We start from the raw sequence: 23,943 nt of genomic DNA on the forward strand, positions 1-23,943 counted from the left end.
TCCCCCATTTTACAGCCACAGTCATAGGTCGTAGGCACAGGCCTAGGATCTCGCCTAAGGCTGCCCTTTTCAAAGCCCTCGCTCAACAAAGAAATCAAAGGGATTCCTCAAAGACGGAAAAGATTCAGTATGGAGATCCCTGGCCCTAAGAGATTCCAAGGGATGGAGAGGCAGGCCCTGTGGGGTATAACTGATCAGAGCCAGGAGTGTGTTCAAAACTATATTGAAGAATAATATGTTCATGGGGAGAATACATTCATGCCCTCTATCAAAGTTCTTAACTATGAAGTGTTTTTTACATATAATCTTGTGACAGAAGAACATATTAATGTCTTGGGATCCTCCCTACTTCTTGCCCTGCTTCTCTTTAGCTAAGGTGATAGGGAGCCAGGCAAAAACAAGTTAATGTTGTTTGATGTGTCTTGACGAAGACCTAACAAGAGTTCATTAGCTAAAACGTTAAAAACCTGTTCATTCCATGGACTAGAGGTATTTAGAATAAATCAGTAAATCTGGCAGTTTGGCCAGCAATGACCTCACCTTTAATGAATGGTCTAGATCCAAGAAGGGTGATGACTGGCCCGGGGAGTCTGTTCGTTAGGCCACCTTCTGAGGGGTGTGGGCCTTCATTAGAACTTCAGCCAGTGTGAGGACATGCAGCTCCTAGACCCAGCTCCTGAGTGCCCTGCTCTGCCAGGCTGGCCCCCCTGGGGGTTATGCTCAAAACACTGATAGTGAGTATAAACTGGGCACCAGCCCATTTAACCTATCTGAAGCTACCCTGCTAAAGAAGAATTCAGTCTTTTAACTCTTTTCTGTGAAACATATGTCCAAACAAGTGACTACAATACATTTATTTTACAGTCATGCACCATACAATGACGGTTCAGTCAATGACAGGCCGCATATACGAAGGAGGTCCCATAAGATTATAATGGAGGTGAAAAATTCCTATCGCCTAATAACATCATACCCTTCATAAAGACATAGTGCAACACATGTCATAGTACTCACATGTTTGTGGTGACCCTGCTATAAACCTACTGCGTGCGCTGCCAGTCAGATAAAAGTATAGCACATACAATTAATGTATAGTACATAATACTTGGTACTAGTAATAAATCACTGTTACTGGTTTATATATTTGCACTATACTTTTAATTTATTTTAGAGTACACTTTGTACTTATTAAACAAAAATTGCTGTAAGACAGTATGCTGTGTTAGGCCGGCAGTGGCCTCATACATCATTTTCTCTAGTGCTTGATTTAATCTCCTGTTGTTTTGTGCAGTAACTTGCTGTATAGGCTTGTAGTTTGGGAACAAGAGACCAAACCACAGAGCCTAGGTATGTAGTAGGCTGTACCATCTAGATTTGTTTCAGTGAGCTCTGTGAGGTTCTCACAATGACAGAATTGCCTAATAATGCATTTCTCAGAACGAATTCCTGTCATTAAGTGGCACATATAATACAATGTACATCCACATCAGGGTTCATTGTTGACAGATGTGAACACACATACCCATTGTTTACAGCCAGCAACTGTTCTGATTCTTCATGGTCCTAACATTGTTAAATGTTTGGATCTACCACCCAAGGTTAAGAAGCAGAGTATTACCGGTAACTTGCACACCTGCTCTGGGTCCCTCCCATATCACACTCCTTCCCGCATATAGGGCTTACTCCCTTCTGTGAGCCAGAGACTCCTGCTTGAGTAACATCTTAACTTGTTTGTCAGGCCTGAGCTCTCTCAAATGCCTGTCATGAAAGGGCAGCATCTGTTGCACCAGGGCTCCAAGTGTTTATTCTGTCTTTTAATCCTTATCACAGCTCTGTGACATATTTGTGCTGTTGTTATTCTGTAAAGAAAGGAGGGTAAAAGCGAAGACATTTATAATGCTTACCATATGGCAGCCACTGTTCCAGGAGCTTCACACAGCTTCTTGGCTGTTATAGACCCATTGCACAGATAGCAAGCTGAGATTTGGAGAGGAAGCTGGATTTAGAGCACGTTGTTTAAGCAAAGAATGCCTGGCTTCAGTCCTAGCCCTATACTGACTCTCTGAATGTCCTGGGACATGGACTACATGACTCTGAGCCCCTAGGTCACACTTGCACAATGAAATGGCTAGTGAGCATTCAGGCTAGTACAGTGTAGCACAGGGTCTGGCCTGAGGTATATGTGAATATTCTGGTTGTTCTTGATGGCATGAGCCTCCTAGTGGTCTGCCTGTTTTAGATGTGGTGTCTTTTCTTTATCCTGTTGTTTGTTTCCCTATCGGCCTTTGCTCTGCAAAGGCCTCCCTATAACCGCTCCATCTGCATGCACCCCCTCAGAAACACAGCTCACACTTTACAGAATCCTACCTGTATCCAGCACCCACCTCACCTCTGGGAAGCCCTCCCTAACCCCCAGCAGAGTTCCCTTGCAGTGGAGTTCCCTGGCTTGGATCCCTGGTCCCAGTCAGGCCTAGTGGTGGCCCATCCTTGCCTGACACACTGCCTCCTCCTCTTCCAGGCAACAGAGACATCCAGATGATCAGCTGCGGGGCTGACAAGAGCATCTATTTCCGCAGTGCCCAGCAGGTAGACTGGAATGGCCTCCTTCAGGGTTGGGGTGGGAGCTTGTCAGGGTTGTCCTCTGAAGGCCCTGCCTGTCCTGCCAGGCCTCGGATGGGCTCCACTTTGTTCGTACCCACCATGTGGCAGAGAAGACCACCTTGTATGACATGGACATTGACATCACCCAGAAGTACGTGGCCGTGGCCTGTCAGGACCGCAATGTGAGGTGAGGAGCTGCTCTGGGCCCTTAATCGCCCTAGCCTGGACTGCTTTCTGAGTGGCATCTGTATGGACCTAGATGAGTCTGTTTTCTTGTGAGCCATCTGCTTTCCTTCCCCCCTGCTCATATGGTCCCTGAGAAGCTGAGTAGGGGGAAGAAACAGTGGGTATATCTTAGGAGCTGGGTTCACCCAGGCCTAGCCCCCAGACCAGCAGAGGGTTTCCAAGCTTTCCAGAAACCTATGTGGCATGACTGAGAGGTGCCTAAGTGGCTCATAAACTTATTCATTCTTCTCCATTTTCTGAGCACCTGTCTAGGGTGGACAGTATAGGAGTCACAGCAGTGAGCAGAGCAGTGCCATGCCCTGCCTCACAGTCCAGTGGAGGAGAGACTGACACTTCACCAGAAGTGACAGCATGCGGTGGTCAGAGCTGGGATGAAGGGAGCCTAGGGAGTTTGGGGGTCCTGGAGAGACACCCAACCCCACCTTGATGGAAGGAACATCTGAACTGAGACGGGGAAGAACATGGAGGAGTGAGCCGGAGGAGGGAAGGAATGTGCAGAAGGCAGAGCACGTGCTAAGATGTCCTCCACCTCCTTCATCTGATCATTCAAATTGGGTGCCAGGCACTCAGCTTGCTCTGTGGTGGGAGAGATGGACATTAACTCAATGGGCACACCAATGCATAATGTCTATTACCTCAGCCTGAGATGGGGTTTAAGTGCAGGCATTGGGCATCAGACAGGATAAGAGATGACAGGGTTTCCAGGAGAGAGGAGGAAGTGGGTGGGCAGGTCCATGTTGGCCCTGTTCTTTCCCCATGCCCCAGAGTCTACAACACCGTAAATGGGAAGCAGAAGAAGTGCTACAAGGGCTCCCAGGGTGACGAAGGGTCCCTGCTGAAGGTAAGGAGCTGGGGCCCCCAGGATGAAGACTGTACACAGACCCCACATGTGTGTAGGCACAAAGCTCTCATGCGTCTGCTGCCCCGATGGGCCACCTGAGACCTGTGTCCTTCTTGGCACCTGATCAAAGGATCACATGCTGGCCTGCACCCACTCTGGACTGGCTGACTAAGGATGCCAGGGAGCCAGGGGTGGACCAGAATGCTTCATCTTTATTTACTTAACCCTTTCCCAAGTTAGGCCACTTTAAGTGGTTTTTGTTTTGAATGGCAACAGAGTATGGTGGGAAGAATCAGAGAGGCCAGGGCTCCCTCACCAGCCTTGTCCCCTGCCTGTGTTGTCTCAGAGCCTTTGGATTAGTTAGGAGTCCAGGCTCCAGGGTCAGACTCCTTCACAGCTCTGCCTCTGGCTGACCATGACCTTGGATAAGCATCATCTCTCGAGCTGGTCTTATCTATAAAATGCAAATAGAAAGAGCCTCTGTCATAGGGTTGTTCTGTGAAGGAAATAAGTTATACACTTATAGTGCTTATTAGCACAGGGCCCGGCTGCCATCATTACTTTGTTGTGGTTGTTAATTTCTTTACCTGCGAAATGGGATCAGGAGTGTCTACCCTACCAGGGTGTGTTGTGAGGGCTGTCTGAGAGGAGTCCACATGTCAGGTATCCAGCACAAGGGTGATCTTCAGTCAGTGGGGGTTGCGACATTTGTCCCGGGCCTCGTGATAGGGAAGAAGCAGGCAGCCCAAGTATTACTTGCGCCTTCTTCTTGGCAGGTCCACGTGGACCCTTCGGGCACCTTCCTGGCCACAAGCTGCTCTGACAAAAGCATCTCAGTGATTGACTTTTACTCTGGCGAGTGCATTGCCAAGATGTTTGGCCATTCCGGTGGGTGTGCCTCCCTGCTTAAGACATCTCCCCACCTGCTCTCCCACAGCCTTCTGACTCAGAATGTCATCACAGCTTCTCTGTTCTGCTCCTAGAAATTGTTACTGGCATGAAGTTCACCTACGACTGTCGTCACTTGATTACAGTATCTGGAGACAGGTGGGAAAGGCCTGGAAGCTGCCTCTGGTTGGCCTCCCTCTGGGAGTGGGTGGGAGCTACTGTGGGGAGAGCAGGGGGTCAGCCCCCAGGAACACCAGGCTCACAGCCTGCCTGTGCAGAGCTCTTCTGAGTGTTTGGCCTTATCTGTCCTTGGACAGCATGCACCTTGGTGTCACACCTAGCCCTGGGTTCAAATCCCAGACCTGCCACTTATTTATTTGTGACCTTGAGCAGATCATTTTTCCTCTATCACCTTTACTTTGTTCCTTTGTAAGAGAGATGATATCCTCTACCTTGAAAATTATATGGTGAGAATCAAGTGAGATGACTATACATATTTCCTTATATATGTGTGTGTGCGTATATATATATATATATGTGTATGTGTATATATATAATCTTAAACATGTGGTTGGTGCCTAAGGATACATAGATATATAGATATAGAAATATAAAGTAAAATCCTTACCATGCAGTTCGTGCTCAAGGAAGTCCTTTTTGTCATTCCCTTAAATTTTTGAGTCTTGAGACCCTCAAAACAGACTCTGGTTACCTGGGGTTTCCCAGAGCTCCACCCAGGGTGTAGACCTGACGTAGTGGAGCCCCTGCACTAAGCCGATGGGGTGTGTTTTCTGGGAAGGTCCAGGGAATGGTGTCTTGGCTGTGGTGACCCAGGTGGCTTCATAGTCAGATGACTTTCATAGTCACTGTTCCTCCCCCTTCCACATCTCTCTTTGGCTTCTGCAGCTGTGTCTTCATCTGGCATCTGGGCCCAGAGATCACCAACTGCATGAAGCAGCACTTGCTGGAAATCAACCACCGGGAGCAGCAGCAGCAGAACACCAAAGACGGGAAGTGGAGCAACCACCCCAGGTCCTAGCAGCCACCTGTCCATCCTCCATCTTTCCTTCCCCAGAGGAATATTTTCCTACCCTAGGGCCCAAGAGGAGTGATGCTGGGGATGTAGCCGTGGCCAAGACAGCCCTGAACCCTGCCTTTTGTGCACTCCCAGCCTAGTGGGGCAATGGGCTTTTAATACAGTTATGGTAATACACATGAGAAGGGTTTTGAAGTGGAAAAGCAAAGTGCTTGGAGAGCCTGTAAGCACTGTGATGGAGGAAGCCCCAGGGGCCTGTGGGGACCAGAGAAGGCCCCTGATCAAACCAATGGTGGGGGTGGAGGTGGTTGGGGAAGGGTCCAGTGTGGTTGAGTAAGAAGTAAGAGATTTTTCACTCTTTAAAATCTGTATGCCACAAGATCACTTTTATCTGGAATGGATTTATATTCTAGTTTTTGATTTGGGATTTTGGTTTAGGGGTCTCAATTTGGGAGATTTGGGGTTTTTTCTTTTCTCCTGACCCTGGGAGCTATCTCTGTTTCTGTTTTGAGGCTTCCCAGTGGGGACCAGGCTCTGACATGGGCCACGTGTTCTGCAGTGGTATTGAAACTATTGCAGATCTAGACACCAGGGGAGAGAGCGGTTCCCTTTGTCTCCTGGTTTTGAGGCTTACACCCCACCCTGGGGCTGGAGCAGGGTCCTGGCTCTAATGCCCACCTCGTGTCGAGCATGTTTTAGACTCCTATACGCCAAAGGAGATAAACTCTCATTGCCACCCCCCCACTTCCCAGAACAGAACGTAGCAGCTCGGTACTCAAGACCCCTATCTGCTTTGCTTTCTGTCCCAGTGCTGTGGCTCTTGGAGAGTTTGTCTTATTTTCTGAGCCCAGCCATTCTTATATCTCACTTATTGTGGTAATACATTTCTAGAAGAATGAGTGTGGTACCATGTTGACCAAAAGCTAGTAATATGTTCATATGAAACCTAGCACAGAGCCCAACCCTAAGCAGGTCCCCCCAGCACCCCATTTACCTATTTCTCTCCTCGCCGTATTCATCCCTGGCTTCAGGCAGGAGACATATACATCCATGCCCAGCGAGATTTGTTCCCTAAGCCCTGGAGAGCAGACGGAGGATGAGTTGGAGGAAGAGTGTGAACCTGAAGAGTCGCTGAAGACACCATCCAAAGAGAGCTTTGATCCAGGTTGGGAAGGGGGCCCATTCAAAGTGGCCTTCTTTAGCCCTCTGTCAGCATAGCGATCATTGCTTGGTTTCCCCCTACTTTTTGTTTTCTGTGCCTGGCACACGAAGTTCAGTAATCATGTCGGTCAGGATTCTCTTAGTGTAATAGCAACCAGACTCTGTTGCCTTAAACTGGAAAGAGGATTTATATGTTCATATACCTGAAAATTTGAGAGGATCAGCTTCAGGCATATTGTCTGGATCCAGGTACTCTGGTGATGTTTAAAAAAAAAATGTATTTTTCTCTATCTCTTGACTTTAATTTTCTCCACATTAGTTTGCTGACAGGCAGGCTCCTTTTCCTGGGAGGGGTGTAAAGAGAGTATCCTGGGGGAAAACTGCGTGTTTTCTAGAATTCGGAATAGATTCCATTTTTAGGCAAAAGGGAGAGTAGTAGCTTAATGGCTTTATTAAAGGCCAGGTCCTCTATAAATTTCTGCTTCTCTGCATATCACCTGGCATAGGCCCTTGTAGGTGCAAGATGGCTGCCCAAGTTCCAGACAGCAGAGGTATGGTTGAATAGGACATTCCCTCCTAGAATCTCCTTAAGAAAGTAATTTTTTTCCCAGAAGCTCCCAGCAGGATTCTCTCAGGTCCCACTGGCCATGATTGCTCCAGCTGTGAGAGAGGCTAGAACAGTGACTACTGCTTGTTGCTTTTAGTGCTTTTCCCCACAGACAAGGGCCAACTGGATAGCTGGTTGACAGGCAACACTCCTGATCCAGTGTCCTCTCCAGAGTGGCCACTTTTATCAGTTTGGGCAGCAGTCTCCAACCTTTTTGGTACCAGGGACTGGTGCGCCTATGACAATCTAATGCCTGCTGATCTGAGGTGGAGCTGAGGCTGCGATGCTAGTGCTGGGAGCAGCTGCAAATAAAGATGAAGCTTCACTCACTTACCTGCCACTCACCTTCTGCTGCAGACTGGTACCGGTCCATGACCCAGGGGTTGGGTTCCCCAGCTTACAGGCCTTTTCCTGAACATTAATACACATATGTATCTATCCATAGGAAACACATCATATTTATGTCCATAATTCTATTATACTGCAAGTATCTCAAAAGCATCTTATCCCCCTGTATGCTGATGAGTACATAGCAGAGGTCTCCCTCTTTTAACCAGCAGCATGGTAGGATGTTTTAAGATACTCCCTCTGGGTGGGCATTTAGGTTTTTTCTAACTTTACACTGTTGGGAAGCTGGCTCTGCTGACCACTCCTGGGCCTCCTCGGACACATGTGAGAATGTTTCTCCGGGACAGAGGCCGAGGACTGGCACTGCTGGGCCCTGGAGTTAGTATACTTTTTGTTTTCAAAGAGAACCCCACAGGCACTCCAGATCCAGTTACTGCCTGACCCCACAGACAGGGTTAAGCTCTTCCTTCTCCCATATGTTTGCCGACATTTGATTGTATGAAGCGTTTTGATTTTGGTCAGATCTTATGGGTAAAACATTATATCCCATTGTGTAAATGTGCATTTCCCTGACAATGAGGTTGAGCTTCTTTTGGTATGTCCGTGGGTTCCTATATTGTCTTTTTGGAGAACTGTGTGTTTATATACATTGTCCATTTGTCTGTTGCCTTGTTTATTCTCTTTCATGGATTCTATGTCTCTTTCCAGATCCTCGGTGCCTGCTGACCAATGGCAAGCTGCCACTGTGGGCAAAGCGGCTGGTGAGTATGCCTGGAAGCCAGGGTACCTGGGGGTTGGCAAAGTAGGGGTGCCCTCCTCCATGCTCTTGTTTCTTCTAGGAGCCCTTTCCCCCTCCACATCTCTCCTTTCCCTAGAGAATCCCATCACCCTTCCAGTCTCAGCTCAGCTAGCCCTTCATTCATGCAACACATATTTATTGAGCACGTACCCTGTGCTAGGCATTATTCTGACCATTATACACAGCAGCAAGCAAGACGGACAGAATCTTTGCCTTCATGGGCTCATATTCTTATGTGGGAGATGGACATTAAACAGGTGAAGTATAGTATTTTGGGAGTTGATAAGTGCGATGGAGGACAAAAATTGAAAAGGAAAATAAAGAGTATTAGGGGAGGAAGTGACAATTTTAGGGTAAACAGGAAAGGCCTTACTGGGAAGATTATGTTTGAACAGAGTTGAAGTAAGTGAGAAATGCAGATCCCAGGGAAGAATGTTGCAGGCATAGAGAACAGTCTGCAAGGGCACAGGCCACGAGGCTGGATTATGCTTATCATGTTCAGGCAAGTGTAGGGAGTTTCGAGGGCCTGGGTTAAGGGTAGATGAGGGGCAGAATGAGGAGAAAAGGGCTCAGGGGCAATGGGGGCAGATGGTGTGGGGCCTTGTGGGCTGTGGTACGTTCCCTCGACACTCCTTGTTGTCCTTCTCCACTTATTTTTTCCCCATTGCACTGAGTGAGACAGAGACAAGGAAATCCTCCCTACCATCTCCTTCCTTACAGACCAGGTCAGGACACCTGGCCATGCTCCCTCAGGCCCCCAAGCTTCCCCTCATCGGTATATATTACAGTCGGAATTGTATTCAACAATAATCACTGCACACTCACTCTGTGTGGGCTCTGTTCCCTTTTATATGTATTATCTCATTTAATTCTCATTTAATTCATATCTTCATTTCAGATAGGGAAATGTAGGCCCAGAGAGGTTAAGTAACTTGCTCAGGGTTAGAGGACATGGGATCAAACCTAGGTAGGCTGGCTGCAGACCCTGAGTTCTCAAACACCCACCCTCTACCACCTCTCAAGCAACAGTCTTGGTAATAGGCAGCAGTGGGCTGGACCAGGGTAGGAAGAGAAGTAGCCATATCTTATATGTGTTTGAATGAAGGATGACCTCAAGATTTGGGGCCTGAGCAACTGGAAAGAATAACTGAGACAGAGAAGGCTTTAGGAGGAGCAGGTCTGGAGGGAAGATAAGTTGTTTTCAACATCTTCACTTTGAAATATTCACTAAACATCTGTATGGATCTGTAGAGAGGTCACATGTGTACTTCTGAAGTTTAAGAACAAGTGCAAACAAATAGATTTCTGGGAGTTGTTTTTGAGTAGTATTTAAAGCCAAGAGACTGGAGGAGGTCCATGCAGTTTCCCTGGCCCTCACTGGAATTGGTGATCACTTGGCTGACTGCTCAACCATCCCATCACCCTTAGCTAGGAGACGATGATGTGGCAGATGGCTCAGCCTTCCATGCCAAACGCAGCTACCAGCCCCATGGCCGCTGGGCAGAGCGGGCCAACCAGGAGCCCCTCAAGACCATCCTGGATGCCCGCAGCCTGCATTGCTACTTTACTCCCATGAAGGCGGACAGCCTGGAGGACTCTGTTATAGATACAGTGGAGCCGCAAAGCCTGGCAGGCCTGCTGAGTGAGGTAAGGATTGCCTGCCCCAAGCTGTCCTGCAGCGCCTATGCCACGACTGCCCACTCAGGACTTGGGGCTTCACCACTCTCGTTTTGAAAGTAGGGTTGACTGTCCCACTACAAGAAGGTTACCTGAGATGGTTGAGAGTAGGAGAGTGAGCCCCGGGCCTGGTACACAATGAGACTTCTCAGGGCAAACCAGGAATCTGGGAGGTGGGTCACTTTGGGGGTTAAGAGCTTGGGCCCAAGAGCAGACCTATGCCTGAGTGGGGGACATTTGAGCAAATGAAATCTAGCCCTACCTCTTCCCAGCTTGCTTCTCTGGGCTTTAGTTTTCAGAAATATGGACATTTTTTAAAAAGATGATCAAGAAAAAAGATTTCCAAAACATGGTCATTAAAAAATAGCCCTCAGAGGACTTTTACAGGAATCCAGTGCTAACAGCAGGGCCTGGGCCCCATTTGAGGTGCTAAAGCAATTTTAGCTCTTATTCTATTATTTTCCAAATATAATTTTTTAGCCTATTATGTTTTCTTTTTTATTGTGGCATAATATACATGCAGTTATGTGCTCAAATCTTAGGTATATAGCTTAATGAATTGTTTCCTGTGTATATACTTATGTATATCCACCACCCGGACCAAAATATAGAGCATTTTCTACCTCCAGGAAGACCCCTGTGTTCCTCCCAGTCAGTACTTTCACCCAAGGTAACCAGCATTCTGACCTCTCAGCATGGATTGGTTTGCCTGGTCTTAAACTTCATGTGAATAGTCTCTCAGAGGGTTGGACACATACCTATTCCTTATCTGTAAAGGGGATGATGACGATGGGATGAGCTCATGGTGAACAAAATGCTTGGCCCAGGCCCTAGTGCACTGTGAGTGTACAACAGTGGGGGCTGTCATTATCCCTGACTTCTTTACTGTAACATTTAGCAGCTTGCAAGTGTCCTGGCTGTCACAGCTACCTCAAATGGCTTAGTGCCTCTTCACCCCACAGTCAGAGAGTCCCCAGGAAGATGGCCACAGGGATCCCTCCTTCCTGCTGCCCCTACAGAGGGAGTCCTCTGAGGCCAGTGGGCTCATCCTCTTCTCCTTGGAGGCAGAGGTGATGACAGCCCCAGGGACAGACAGGTGGGTGTTCTTTGCACCAAGGGGAGTATTAGTGAGAGAGAGGAAGCCTCAGCTGATAGGCATACTCTGGAAGAACTGCTCTCCCTGTTGGGCGGAGGGGGTGAGGCCCAGATGGTGCAGGAGCCCAGCCTATTTCCTGGGTTCTGGGTGGAGGTGCAGGGTGTCCTGGGGGAAGGGAGCCTTTGGAGGAAGCAGAAGAGGTCAGGTAGTGCTCCTAGGAGGAGCAGGATGTGAATGCCTTGGGTTCTGAATGGGGGCCAGTTGTTCACTAACTAGTATGTTCTTCCCTCGTCCTGCACGTTGGCACCGCAGCAAGTACTTCGAGAAGGAGGTAGAGGGGGAGCGTGGAGACCAGCAAGGTGACTCCTACCTCAGAGTCTCCTCCATCGGCTCGAAGGATCAGAGTCCACCTGAGGGTGAGTGAGGGCCAGGCAGGGATTCTGGCCAGTCTATTTGTCTGGCCAGGCCCCTTTCTGGGCACCGATGATGACCTTGACCCAGTCTTCCTGAAACTCAGAGTGTCACAGAAGACAGACATGGTCCCTGCTGTTACCCAAGGATTCTGGAGTCCAACTGCCCACTGGTGGAAGCCCAGCTCTGTCACTTTCTCCAGTTGTAACCTTGCTGGTCCATAAAAATAGGGAGCAGATATTATCATCCCCATTCACCAGATGGAGAAAGAAGCCCAGAGAAACTGAGCCTCTTACCTGACTCACCCAGAAACGGCCTGGATTTGGGCTCCTGATCCCCTGCTCTGTTGTTTCAGATTCAGGGGAGTCAGAGGCTGACCTGGAGTGCAGCTTCACCACTATCCATTCCTCTCCGCCACAGCTGGAACTAAATGCTCAATTTGACATGACAATGACCCCCACACCAGGTAAACGAGCCAAACGAGGGAAAGGGCAGTGCATGAGCCTGGCAAGGGGTGGTTGTGATACATAACCACTGCCCCACATCAGCCCTACACTTGGCACCCACTGAGCCTCAATTTCCTCAGCTGGAAGACAGAGCCATTAGTCTTTCCTTCTTGGCCTGGTAGCAACAGGGTGTGTGCTAAGCAATCCAGCTTTCTCCATTGTTAAGTGTCTGGAGTCTTTGTCAGGGTATCTGCCATGACTCATGGTGTTGAATGTTCTCTCCTGCCTATCCTCTTTGCCTCTCCCCAGATCGCCCAGGAACCGCAGAGGAGTTGACCAGGCCTGAGGTGCCGGGCATATCTAATGGCTCCCTGCCCCAGACCCCTGAGCAAGAGAAGTTCCTCCGCCATCACTTTGAGACGCTTACTGATGCCCACCCCGAGGGTAGGGCCCAGCCCCTCTCCACCCTGCCTGGGTGTGCTGGGCACAGCGTGGGTGTCTCTGCGGGTAGGGCTTTCCCCAGCAGGGCTGGCGGGGGTGGTGGGAGGGCAGACATTGTATCTTAAAGATTGAGCTGCACAGCTTCCTCTCCCTGTTCTAGTTGCTCTGCACTGTCTGTTGGTGGGGTTTTTGAGGATCTGCTTGCTGGTCTGTGGGTCTGCCTGGGCCCAGAGCCAGTCGACTAGAAGGAGTCTGAGGACTCCTTTGACATCTTCCCCTAGAGCTCTTCCACAGATCCCTAAGAGATGTGAAGGCCTCTGAGGATGAGGAGTTCTTTAATCCCCGGCTGAGCATTTCAGCCCAGTTCCTGTCACGCCTCCAGAAGACATCCAGGTAGGAACTGGTGAACTAGCGAACCTTCTGGCTTTCTTTATTCCCCCAGGGCAAGGCTATGTCCTCTCAGGCATCCCCAGGGGCAGATACAACCACCTGGTTTCTTCCACACAGGCTCACTCACACCTTCCCTTCCCGGCTGCCCCTGCACCTCGTGAAGTCCCCAGAGGTCAGACTCACAGACCTTGAGGGTAGCCAGCCCAGAGCGGATCCCCTGAGAGCAGGTATTGGCTGCACTTCCCCAGGCAGGACCAATGTGAGTACTGGGCCCGCCTCCTGGGGACAGAGGGCTGGGAGCTGGGAGGCACTGTTCTCACCTCCAGGCTGTGTTTGCAGGTCCTCTCTGGGGGGAAGGCTCAGGAGTCCCTTGACACCCCGGAGGCCTGGTGCCCACTGAGTGAGTGTCCCCATCCCCAGATGAACAGCCCCGAGCTTCTCTGAAAATGGCCCTGAGTACCCAGCAGAATCATGGGTGGGGATGGACAGGGTCCACTGAGACCCTACAAGCTACCCTTGGATGGAGGCTCTGTCCATCAACTGCAGGTGGAGTGTGAGAGTGAGACGGCTGCTTCCATTACAGCTCCTTGCCTCACAGGTCTGGCGTCCTGTGTCCCCTCTGCTTTAGTTCTGCCCACAGACAGGAAGCCTTCGACACCTCCAGCTCTACCCACACCAGTTCTGGCTCCGAGTGTCCTCTTGCCCTCCACCTGCTCCTACATGGAGGCCACTGCAAGCCCCCGTGCCAAGATGTCACACAGCATCTCCCTTGAGAACAATGAGGACCCTGTCCTGGCTGAGCTGACCAGGCCCGTCCACAGGCCGTCATCCATACGGGACCTGGCATCTGTGGGCCAGGAGCTCCAGGCCATCACCACTACGGCAGCACCTGACAGTGAGGGCCATGAGCCTGCCCTGCCCTCCCAGGGCAACCATGAGGCCCGGAGCAGCCTCAAACTGACCCTGTCAAGTGTCTATGACAGGCTTTTGCTACCCCCACCCCCACTGGAGCCACCCAGTACTTGTGTCTGGTCCCAGGAACCTGTGGCCACCCAGCCTGATGTCATGGTCACAACAGCTAACTTCCCAGCTCCCAGTCCCGTGGATGTGAGTTCTCTGAGGCTCCACAGCTCCACCTGTCTCCCAAGGCTTCTGGTCCCTGAGCCCCTCAGCACCCATCCCAGTAGCCCCTCACTTCCAGAGGCCAGGCCTGGGGTTCCTGGCAACATCACTACCCTCCTGGAGCTCACTCCAGGTGAGTACCACCCTCAGAACAACGGATGTCCCCTAAGCTCATCCTATATAACAGCTGGCTTAGCTCCAAATGTGGGCACTTGACCTGGGCACAGGGGCTGTGCCATTCATTTACTGAAATATTTAGTGAGCACTTTGTGTGTGTTGGGCTTTGTTCTAGGCCCTGGGGACACGGGTCGTGATGGTAAATAAGACTAGAGAAGTGACACTTTAATTGGAGATGTCCAAATTAAATCTGTGAGGAAAATGTTAAGTATATCATGAAGTGATATGTACTAAGGAGAGAAATAAAAGAAAGAGTTTAGGGAATGAGAAGTGGGGGCAGTGGTTACAATCTGGAACAGGATAATGAGAAAATGCTTCAGAGAGAAGATGGCATTTGAACAGATACCTGCAGGAGGGACGGGACGGGACTGTGAGAAGTGTTCTTGGTGACTGAGGGAAGTGTTCTAGGGATAAGGACAACAGTTAGGATCAGCGCAGTCACCCTACTCTCTCTTAGACCAGCTAGAAAACAGAGGCATCTTTCTTGTTCCCTCTCCTGCCCCCAGATGCTCTCAGTCTGGTCCGGGACAACCCTGGACCCTGCAGGGAATCCAGGGTGCCAGCCAGGGTTCTGTCCTCAGCTCCCCTTGAGCTGAGCAGTGTGAGGACCATTGTGTACAGGCTGCAGACTGCCTTCCAAGAAGCCCTGGACCTTTACCACCTGGTAAGCCAAGACCTGGCGTCAGGGGAAAGGGCTGAAGGTGGTGCCCCAGGAATGCCTGGCCTGGGTGGTCCCTAACAAAGTGGGAACCTCTTGCAGATGGTCTCCAGTGACCAGATGAGCACCGATCAGCGGCAGGCACAGACTGAGTTGGCCTCCACCTTCCTTTGGATCCACAGCCAGTTAGAGGCCAGTGACTGGCTGGTTGGGACCAATGTGGCCCCAGCCCAGGCCCTGCCCAGCCCAGGTCCCCCCTCCCCACCTACACTGTGCCCCCTGGCCAGCCCCGATTTGCATGCCCTGCTAGAACACTACTCAGAGCTGCTGGTACAGGCTGTGCGGAGGAAGGCACGGGGGTACTGAGGGCTAGCAGCTCTGCCATTTTCTGATAAAGTAGGTATTTTACACAAATAAACTGACAACTTAGAAGAATGGTTTCTAGTGTTAATCCTGGCACATCCACAAAGTCCCCCTTCAGGTGTGTGGAGGAAGAGTGGAGAAAAATGCTGTGGTGGGCCAACCCAGGGAACTCTCAGAAGTCCCAATGCCAGGCCCCGTTCTTGGTGTTCTCAGACTCTGTTACATTCCCAAGAAGTTTAGGAACTGCAATAATGATGACCCCAGCACCTGGCTCCCGTGTCGCTTATCCCCAGCCCACTGAGCTGCTGAGAGATCATGTGTGGTCCTTGCCCAGTGGGGCCTAGCAGTACCCCAGGGAGGAGCCAGCCCTTCTTCCCTGCCACCTACTGATGCCCAGGAACCACTGGAACAGCTGCAGTCACCGTGTGCCAGATCCAGGCCACCAGTACACACATTGCCATACCACTGGCCCCTTGGCCAGACCCATGCTAGATTATATGAGGTCCAGGCTTTTGTCCCTATCTGCAGCAGGGGAAATTGAGGAGAGGCAAACGGGCTCATCAACTGCACAATCTGGGCAGCATGCCCAGGCCACCCAGGCTAAGACCAGTAATTCCTTCCCCAGCAGGAGAACTGTGTCCGTGTGTCCCATCACTGGTACTAGCTTCCCCAGGGAGCAGGCATGTCCCACCATGTAGACCGCTGTGGCCCAAACCCCCACTTCCTGTCAGTTCCTCCCTACTCTGTCTGGTGGTCACGGCCTACCAGAAACAGGGTCGGAGAGATTCCATTGTCTTGCCCTGGGTCCCAAAGAGCTGAGACTCAAACCTGTGCTTGCCTGGTAGCAGAGCCAGACCCTTCACCATGAGGACACGGCCCTCTGCTGCCTCCATAAACACTGACACACATGAAAGCCAATCATGCAGTTAAAATCTTGCTGGTACCCAGGTTCCTCTCACGGTGCTACACATTGCAGGTGGAGTGAAGAACAGGACAAGCAAAGTGTCTGCCCTTATGGCATTCGCCTTCTAGAGAGCAAAAAGCAGAAATCAAAATGATAACTAAAGGTAAGCTGAGGGAGTTCACTGTGCTGGTTTCAGTCAGGGAACGCCTTTCTGAGTTGGCATTTGAGCTGAGGCTTGATAGAGGACACAAGTTATATGGACATCTCAGGAAAGTATCCAGGCATACAGAACAGCTAGTGCAAAAGCCCCTTGGAAGGGGGGTGGGCGGGGGGAGATCAAACGTACATGAATAGCAAACAAAGCCAGGATGGCTGGAATGGAGTGAGCTACAGGAAAGGTGGTAGGAGGAAGAAAGTGGTCCCACCATGCAGGGCCATGTTGCTTTATGACATTTAAAGCAAAGAAATATTCACAATTTTTCCCCCTAAATAAAATCCTTGATCTTTGTGTTTGAGGAGGTACCCAGTCTTGTTTAATTTTTAAGGCCCCCTCTGCCTGTCTCGGTGAGCTCAGGTAGCCCAGGATTCGTGAGTGGGCTGTACCTCTGTCAGGAGGCTCCCCACCCCTGAAAGACAGGAGACCACTCTCCCTGTCCCTAGTTTGGCCAGTTGCCTAAGATCCCTGAAGCAAGGTTTAACATCCCGGCCCCTGGACACCCAGGGGACCATCTTGAGGCTCTGTGCCTCGGAATTTACCCCTCCTCCCGCCCTATTTTACAGTTACAGCTTCAACTCCAAATAGCAAATACTTGGCTTACGAGGGCTCACACTGTAGGGACATTTGTTACTCTTGATTACGTTTCTGTTCTGGCGTGCTCTATGAGTCTGAGTTTTGCCCTCCAGCTTAGGCCCTTGTAATTGTGACATGGCTGCCATAGCACTCAGCAGCACAAAGCCTAACCAACCAGTAGTAAAGGCATGAAGCAGGACAACTGCGAGGGTAGTGGGAAAAAAGTACAAAGCCTTCCTAGACACCTTCCCCTTCAAAGTAGTCACAGGCAATGGGAATGGAGATTGCTTTGATTTGCTTGGGCCAGCCACCTCTCCTGTCCTGGACATGCTGCTCAAACAAAATTGGGTTCTCAACACAAAAGGAGGGTAGGTTGGTAGTTCAAGAGGACCCAGTGTGTCTGCCACTCTCCACTTCCTAATGGAAGGACCAGACTCTCTCCTTGGACAAACCAGCTGGTTAAGAAACCACTGCTGATAAATGTGTTTGTGGGCAGTTTGTGGACCCACAAGATCCCAGCAGGACGAGGACAGCATGCTCTTGTGGGATATTTCAGAGAGTTTAGCAAAGGAATCATTTGCAAAGATACGGGCAAGGAAGAGTAAAACCACAGCACCCCAGACTGGTGCCAGAGGAGAGCTGTGTCACACACCCCCACCCTACGCCATGAGGCACAAGGGAGCAAAGTGGAACCTGAAAGAGCAAATCCTGGTGAGAGGACTGCCCTGAGAGGAGCAGCCCTGTGTCCCTGGCAACCCCACAGGGAGAGAGTTTGGGGGATCCCCTCACATCTACAGGGCTCCCCATTGTCTAAACCCTACTGGAAGCCAGAGGGCATGGGAACCCAGATGTTATTGCCCACCCCAGTCAGCCCCCCAGGACACAGAGCAGGGCGGAAAGTGGGCCTGGGGACAAATGAAAAATACTCAGCCCTAGATTTCTATCCTAATGTGTTTTCGGCAACAACAAAGGTATCAATTACCCCAAGAGACGAGTGTTGGGCATGGAGAACTGGGCACCTGAGCAGCAACAGAATGGCTCTCCATTCATCCGCTCAGTCTTTAATGCAACCATCCCCCTGCACTCCACATTGGGACGGCTCCTAGATACTGGGCTGTCAGACCTGTGCCAGGCATACCAGTCATTGCTGCATGGAATCCAACAATCGTGAGATGGCAAACACTGAAAACCCTATTTTACAGATGGGTCTGATGCAGAACAGGGCAAATTTCCTGAGTGAGAGGGAGCTCAAGCCTTTTACCAAGAGTGAAAAGGGTTCTTGACTGAGCATGGAAAAGAATTCAAACACACACCAAAGTGAGAATCAAAAGGAAAGTTTATTAGAGAAGGGGTAATGCTCCATAGACAGAGCATGGTCTCTTCTCAGACAGAGTGAAAGAGCCCGATAGAGACCCAGAGGGACACAGAGAGAGGCAGAGACAAAGAGAGACAGAGAAAAGGACACTGAGAGGGCCACCGAACACAGGGAATTCAGTTTATTTATCATTCTTAGTTTCTGTGAATTAAAGTTTAAAGGCTTTGTTTATTAATTTACCTTTGATAGTATGGACATATAGTATAAAAAGAAAAGCTATGTAGCATGAAAAGGTAAGACTATGTAGAATGAATGGCCTGCTGGCCATTCCCAGCCTGCGATCCATAGGTTCCCCATGGTTTTAACCATAAGGAATGAATTTTATTATGTGTAGAGTGTGACTTGACTCTGTTTTCCTGTTTTCCCTTCATAGTGTGGGGAAATGGTTTGTTAGCAATCCCATCAGAAATCTTCCTTTGTTCTGCAGGTTTCCTTGTGGTTTGGCCATATGCTATGGCCAGATCAGTATATTGCAGTCTCTGAATATAGCTTGATTCAATTTTTAATTCTCTTGCCTATTCCCTACATTAGGTCAAATGTAACACAGATGCTTGCCAAGCTACCCCACCCCTCAAGACTTCCTAACAACCCGTTTATATGTCTGCTGCATACCAGACCCCATGCTCAACATTCTTCCCACATGATCTACTTGGATCTTCAACACACACCATAAATAGGGAGACTCATTGGTCTTACTTTCCAGATGAAGAAACTAAGGCCCAGCTACAAGTGACTTGCCCCAGGTCCTGAAGAGATAAAGTGGCAAAGCTCTGGGCTAACAGACTCTAAGAGCTGCCTCCCTTGCTTCCCCAAATTAATTAGTAGGGCTGACTCTCAGGGAATGTGAACATATGAATACATATTGCTTCCTTCACCACCAAGCATTTGCATAGACTGTTCCCTCTGCATGGAACATCCTCCCCTTTCACTCTAAACTTCTTTGCCTTAGGGCTCACACCCAGAAAGTCATCCCTGAACCCTTAGGCTAGACCAGGAGCTCCCTTTTGTCTCCACAGAGCCCCCCCGGGGTTTTTCCCCATCATAGATTGGATCACACTACCTGTGCTTCTCCCCGCATCATGCCTGGGTCATTCTTGGTGGTTGCTGGTGTATCTCCCCCATGGACTCAGATATGTGTTCGTTTTCCGTGCTAAGGTAGGCCTGGCCTATAGTTGGAGCTCAAGAAAACTGCTGGGTGAATAAATGAGAGAAAGTAACTGCATGAGAAATGTTCAAAATCCTTAACCCCTGTTTAAGAGGTCAATGGCCAATCTAGAACATACCCTAGTCAGAGCTGAGGTAGGGCCCTGGGAGCCCCCAGCTACATTTCTGGAATGTAGAAAAGTCAGGGACAGTTGTGCCAGGCAGTCACTAGGAGCTGAATTACTAACAAACCAGTATTTTAATGCCTGCTACACCTGAACAGTGTGCTTCTGGGTGAATATCAGCTCTGGGCATCTGAGGATCAAAGAGGTGGAGCTTCCTGCTTGAAGATGCACAGCCTGGGTCCTTACTTTGTCCTAACCTATTTGACCCTGCTGTCCCCCTATCCTCTGGAGCAAGCAATCATAGTCACTCTCTCCCTTGCTTTCTCAGACAGCTGCTGTGATTTGAATAACCAAGCGGGCTGTTGAATGTCCGGTGCTGACTGATTTGCCTGGCAAACAGACTTTCAGGTTCTTGGCCTCGCTTGTACTATGGGAAAAAACAGCCCCCATGGGATGTTTCCTCTCCTTATACCCAAGAGCTGCCTAGGGTCATCTTGCCCTTGTTTAAGGATCCCAGCACCTGTCTGCCCCTGGAAGCTGGAAAGAGCCCTCAGGAACCTGGCTTAGAGGGAGTAATGGTAGACCCCAAGACAGAGGTAACTTGAGCCAGCTAAGTCTGTTCCCTGGGCCGGTCATGAAATTTGCATGGAAAGAATGAGTCTCCTTCACAGCTACCCCCTCCCTTCCCACCTGGGATAGTCAACCTGGGGCTGAGGTCTGACAACAGGTGGAGGAGGCAGCCTGGGTGTGTGTGTGGTATCATCTCACCATTCCCAGAGGTGATGCCCCGCGCCTTCCTAGTCAGGAGTAGGCGTCCGCAACCACCCGACTGGGGTCACCTGCCTGACCAGCTCCGGGGAGACGCCTATGTCCCAGATGGGCCCCTCACTGGGCCTGGAGGTGAGGGGCAAGGGAGACACAAAGCATCAGCATCTGGCTTCTCTCCTGACTGCAGCAACCTGGGAGGGCCACAGGCACACCAGTCTTCTGGCCTCGGGGACTCTTGGGCAGTGGTGAGTCTGCAGCTGGCCCATAAGACCCTGCTCAGTTACCCCCTTGCCCGCTCTCAGCAACAGAACCCGACTGCCCTATATTCCTCGAGCCCATTGCACACGTCCCTTCAGCCTCAGGACCTTTCCACCACATTTCCTTTCTTAGTATTCAGCTGTTAGGCCTCATCCCATGTGCCATTTCCCCAGGGTGGGCAGTGACAGCCCCTGCCCCCAGGGATCTCCGTCCCATGGGGGCAGAAGAGGATTCAAGCCAACAAGTAGATGGTAATTTGCTTTATGTCAGAGGACCAGACCAAGGTGACAGGAGCAGGATGGGGCATCCCCTTCAGAAAGGATATTCAGCTGTGCATGCACTGGAAGGACAGCACTAGCCGAATGTGAATGTGTTCAAGATTATTTCAGTATTTATTGAGAGCCAGGAACTGTTCTAGGTAAAGGGTTATTTAGCAGGAGTAAGACAAAAAATTATTTCCTGAGGTTTATAATCTGGTGGGGGCTGCAAGTATAGATAGTAACATTAGAAAAATATACATTATGTTGGAAGATAGTATGTACTATGGAGATATTAAAGCAAGGTAAGGGCAATCGGGGATGGTCAAGGAAAGTTTTGGGAGGTGGTACTTACATACACATATAGTCTCTGGCCTTCCCAGACCTCCTCTGTTTCAAGTTTTAGGTACTCCATTTGCTCTACTATGTGTGTGTGTCTAACTCTCATGTCCCTCCCACAGCCCACACAGGGCACTTTGGTCACTACTCCCAGGGGCCCTGGGACACTTGGCTGTCCACTCTGCCCCAAGGCCTTCCCGTTACAGCGCATGCTGACAAGACACCTCAAGTGCCACAGCCCAGCACGCCGCCATATGTGCCGCTGTTGTGGCAAGGGATTTCACGATGCCTTCGATCTCAAACGCCACATGAGGACTCACACCGGTGAGCAGTGGTAGGGGCCTGCTGAGAGGTGTAGATTGAGGACAAGTACTGGTTATAGGATTTAGGTCCCGATTGAAGGGCGCAAGGGAGAGTCCCCCTCTCCTCGCCCCAAGGGAAGGGACATCCTGGTGAGGAAGACGAGGACAGAGGTGTCTGGCCCATGTTTGTGCTGGGCAGAGACTGCAGATGGTGGGAGGTAGCCAAGGGGTCTGCAGAAACTTGGAGTAGGAATGGGGAAATACTCAGAGGACAAGGTGGGTTGGCTTTGTTTTGGAGGCCATTGCCCTGTCTTCTTTCCCTCCTCCCATCCGTGCAGGGATCCGCCCATTCGGCTGCGGAGCTTGCGGTAAAGCATTTACGCAGCGCTGTTCCCTTGAAGCACATCTTGCCAAGGTGCACGGGCAGCTGACCAGCTACGCTTATCGTGAGCGGCGTGAAAAGCTGCATGTGTGCGAGGACTGCGGTTTCACCAGCTCGAGGCCCGACATCTACGCACAGCATCGTGCTCTGCACCATGCCGCTTGAGACTGTGTATCCCTCGTTCAAACAATGAGAGGCAAATAAACATCGGTCAAACACGCACAGAACATTTATTACATGTGGAGGAGGATGGTTCACTCGGTCCAGCGGTGGCCACAGTGTGGTGCTGTGCACACATAGTACAAGCGCATGGCATCCTGGCAGAAAGGATGCAGGTTAGGAAGGGTCTGGATCCAGGGAAGCACAACATGCAGCCTCCGTCCAGAAGAGCCTCACCCCCAAAAGAGAGACAAGGGGGCCTTCTCCATTGGTAAGGGTCCAGGTCAGGACGCCAGACAGGGCAGGCTCCCCCTCAGTATTGGTATCCCCATTCCTGGAAAGGACTAAACCCAGGCTATGCAGAAAGCCTTCCTAATGCCACTCACCTCTGCCCGGGCACTGTGCGACTGGAAGAACACCGCCTCCTTGTGGCCGCACCTGAGGTGACAGTCAGTCTCTCAGAGTCTGCCACACCTCCCCACCCAGCTGCGTCGAGGACGAGCCACTCTCCCTCCCGAATACCAGCTAAGTGCTCACTTTTGGCACGGGTGGTCCTCAGTTCGCGGCAACGTGGGGTCCTGGGACACGTCAGCGATTATCTGGGTTAGTTCGCTGAGAGAGCACAGGGTGAATAATTAATTATGCTCTGACAGGGGCTCGCAAACGCACAACCCCATCCCCAAGCTCCGGCTCTAACACTCACTCCACTTCGTGCGTGATTTTGTTGACATAGATGCAGCTGTTGTCGGCTTCCTGCTGGTAATCACAATTCCGGCACTGCGGGAAGGCCAGTGTGGCGGGAAGGGGGTCAGAGAGATCCCTGATAGGACTGGAAAGGAGGGCAGGGTTCTCCCCGGAGGGGATGACTACGGGATAGTCTCGAGGTTGGATGGGATAATGGGGGTGTATCGAGAATCACTCCGGGGGTAGTCAGAAGGCGAGACCAAGACCAGTCGGGGCAAAACAGGGAGTAGGGATCACGTGGAGTAGGGCGGGCCACGATGGGGATCGGGGGACCCGTGGGGAAGACCCGGACACGCGCGGGCTCGCGCTTACCGCATAGAGCAGAATGCGGTTCTCCTTGTCCTCCTTGGGGTAAAGCATGTTGTTACTGTGGGGCAGGGGAAGTTAGAGGTCAGTCCTGGAGCCATTACTTGCTCCCCTTCCACACCTGTTGCCCGGCCTCACCATTCCTGGCAGAAACGAATACCCACGAAGCCCGGCTCGTAGGTCCCATCCGGTTCCATAGCGCCTCACGGCCCTTCAAGCCTTCCGCGCTTGCTCCGCCTCGCTACAGGTCGCAGGAAGGGTCAGATCTAGCTGCTTCGCCTAAAGAGCGGCGAAGCCGCGCACACGTACTGGGTGCTGACGGCTTTGTGCTCGGCTGTCTGCGCTGAAATCTGACTATATGCTTCAGTCTTTTCATATCTTACAGTAATTGCTTCCAACCCGTGGGCCTCACTTCCCTAATTTATAGTCTAGTACGGTACGAGAGCCAAAAACACAGCACGGCACGTAACCCACAAAGCACGGAGCATAAACGAAGACGCCATTGCTTTTTGCTGGCTGAAAGCCAGTGCACATGCGCGAGTTTACCCCCCGGCGGCTAGGGTAACTCCTGCCAGTCCTTCCTTTCGGCTTCAGCCTTCGCCCTCCCGGGCCGTTTCCCGGACCGCTATTGGAAGAACTGTGCACCACGGCAGGCCTCTCAGGATTGGCTGGACCTACCTTAGGAATACGAGAGAGCGGCCAGGTGGTGAGGAGACAGCGGCGATTGGCGGGCTTTCCTTGCGCGAGAGCGCGGATTGGCCAGGTCGGGAGCAGGGGGAGGGA

The 23,943-nt window shown here is 50.8% G+C and overlaps 3 protein-coding genes across 6 annotated transcripts in view; 2 read left to right on the plus strand and 1 right to left on the minus strand.

Moving 5' to 3' along the window:
* WDR62 (WD repeat domain 62) overlaps positions 1-15,380 on the plus strand; it is a 42,024-nt gene extending 26,644 nt beyond the window's left edge. For 3 of the 4 annotated variants that reach the window (XM_016119666.2, XM_016119670.2, XM_016119671.2), the window contains 19 exons: positions 2,519-2,586; positions 2,667-2,788; positions 3,613-3,688; positions 4,465-4,576; positions 4,672-4,735; positions 5,483-5,608; positions 6,644-6,777; positions 8,437-8,489; positions 9,956-10,174; positions 11,167-11,300; positions 11,613-11,716; positions 12,067-12,177; positions 12,467-12,601; positions 12,880-12,991; positions 13,106-13,247; positions 13,328-13,388; positions 13,572-14,243; positions 14,794-14,951; positions 15,048-15,380. In XM_016119666.2, the coding sequence (XP_015975152.2) occupies positions 2,519-2,586; positions 2,667-2,788; positions 3,613-3,688; positions 4,465-4,576; positions 4,672-4,735; positions 5,483-5,608; positions 6,644-6,777; positions 8,437-8,489; positions 9,956-10,174; positions 11,167-11,300; positions 11,613-11,716; positions 12,067-12,177; positions 12,467-12,601; positions 12,880-12,991; positions 13,106-13,247; positions 13,328-13,388; positions 13,572-14,243; positions 14,794-14,951; positions 15,048-15,311 (2,867 nt within the window). In that variant the 3' untranslated portion in view covers positions 15,312-15,380. The remainder of the gene's footprint in view (positions 1-2,518; positions 2,587-2,666; positions 2,789-3,612; positions 3,689-4,464; positions 4,577-4,671; positions 4,736-5,482; positions 5,609-6,643; positions 6,778-8,436; positions 8,490-9,955; positions 10,175-11,166; positions 11,301-11,612; positions 11,717-12,066; positions 12,178-12,466; positions 12,602-12,879; positions 12,992-13,105; positions 13,248-13,327; positions 13,389-13,571; positions 14,244-14,793; positions 14,952-15,047) is intronic. The other variant, XM_016119667.2, reaches the window with a different exon arrangement.
* Positions 15,381-18,439: 3,059 nt separating this feature from the next.
* On the plus strand, positions 18,440-22,165 carry OVOL3 (ovo like zinc finger 3). The gene is made up of 3 exons (XM_016119736.2): positions 18,440-20,658; positions 21,390-21,591; positions 21,908-22,165. The coding sequence occupies exons 1-3, from the start codon at positions 20,428-20,430 to the stop codon at positions 22,114-22,116; spliced, it is 642 nt and encodes a 213-aa protein (XP_015975222.2). The 5' UTR covers positions 18,440-20,427; the 3' UTR covers positions 22,117-22,165.
* POLR2I (RNA polymerase II subunit I) lies at positions 22,159-23,755 on the minus strand. Its single transcript, XM_016119735.2, has 6 exons — positions 23,299-23,755; positions 23,167-23,221; positions 22,814-22,887; positions 22,648-22,722; positions 22,497-22,548; positions 22,159-22,268 (listed from the first exon to the last, which is right to left on the minus strand). Exons 1-6 carry the CDS (start codon positions 23,355-23,357, stop codon positions 22,206-22,208), a joined length of 378 nt encoding a protein of 125 aa, XP_015975221.1. The 5' UTR covers positions 23,358-23,755; the 3' UTR covers positions 22,159-22,205.
* Positions 23,756-23,943: the final 188 nt, after the last annotated feature.

Source organism: Rousettus aegyptiacus, unplaced genomic scaffold, assembly GCF_014176215.1.
Source record: "Rousettus aegyptiacus isolate mRouAeg1 unplaced genomic scaffold, mRouAeg1.p scaffold_m13_p_14, whole genome shotgun sequence".
Lineage (NCBI taxonomy): Eukaryota > Metazoa > Chordata > Mammalia > Chiroptera > Pteropodidae > Rousettus > Rousettus aegyptiacus.

Coding starts and splice junctions, on each gene's coding strand:
- OVOL3 (XM_016119736.2), top strand. CDS start 20,428: ATGCCCCGCGCCTTCCTAGTCAGGAGTAGGCGTCCGCAACCACCCGAC. Junction 20,659..21,389: donor TCGGGGACTCTTGGGCAGTG/GTGAGTCTGCAG, acceptor TCCCTCCCACAG/CCCACACAGGGCACTTTGGT. Junction 21,592..21,907: donor CCACATGAGGACTCACACCG/GTGAGCAGTGGT, acceptor CCATCCGTGCAG/GGATCCGCCCATTCGGCTGC.
- POLR2I (XM_016119735.2), bottom strand. CDS start 23,357: ATGGAACCGGATGGGACCTACGAGCCGGGCTTCGTGGGTATTCGTTTC. Junction 22,888..23,166: donor ACCGCATTCTGCTCTATGCG/GTAAGCGCGAGC, acceptor GCCTTCCCGCAG/TGCCGGAATTGTGATTACCA. Junction 22,549..22,647: donor GAGGACCACCCGTGCCAAAA/GTGAGCACTTAG, acceptor CTGTCACCTCAG/GTGCGGCCACAAGGAGGCGG.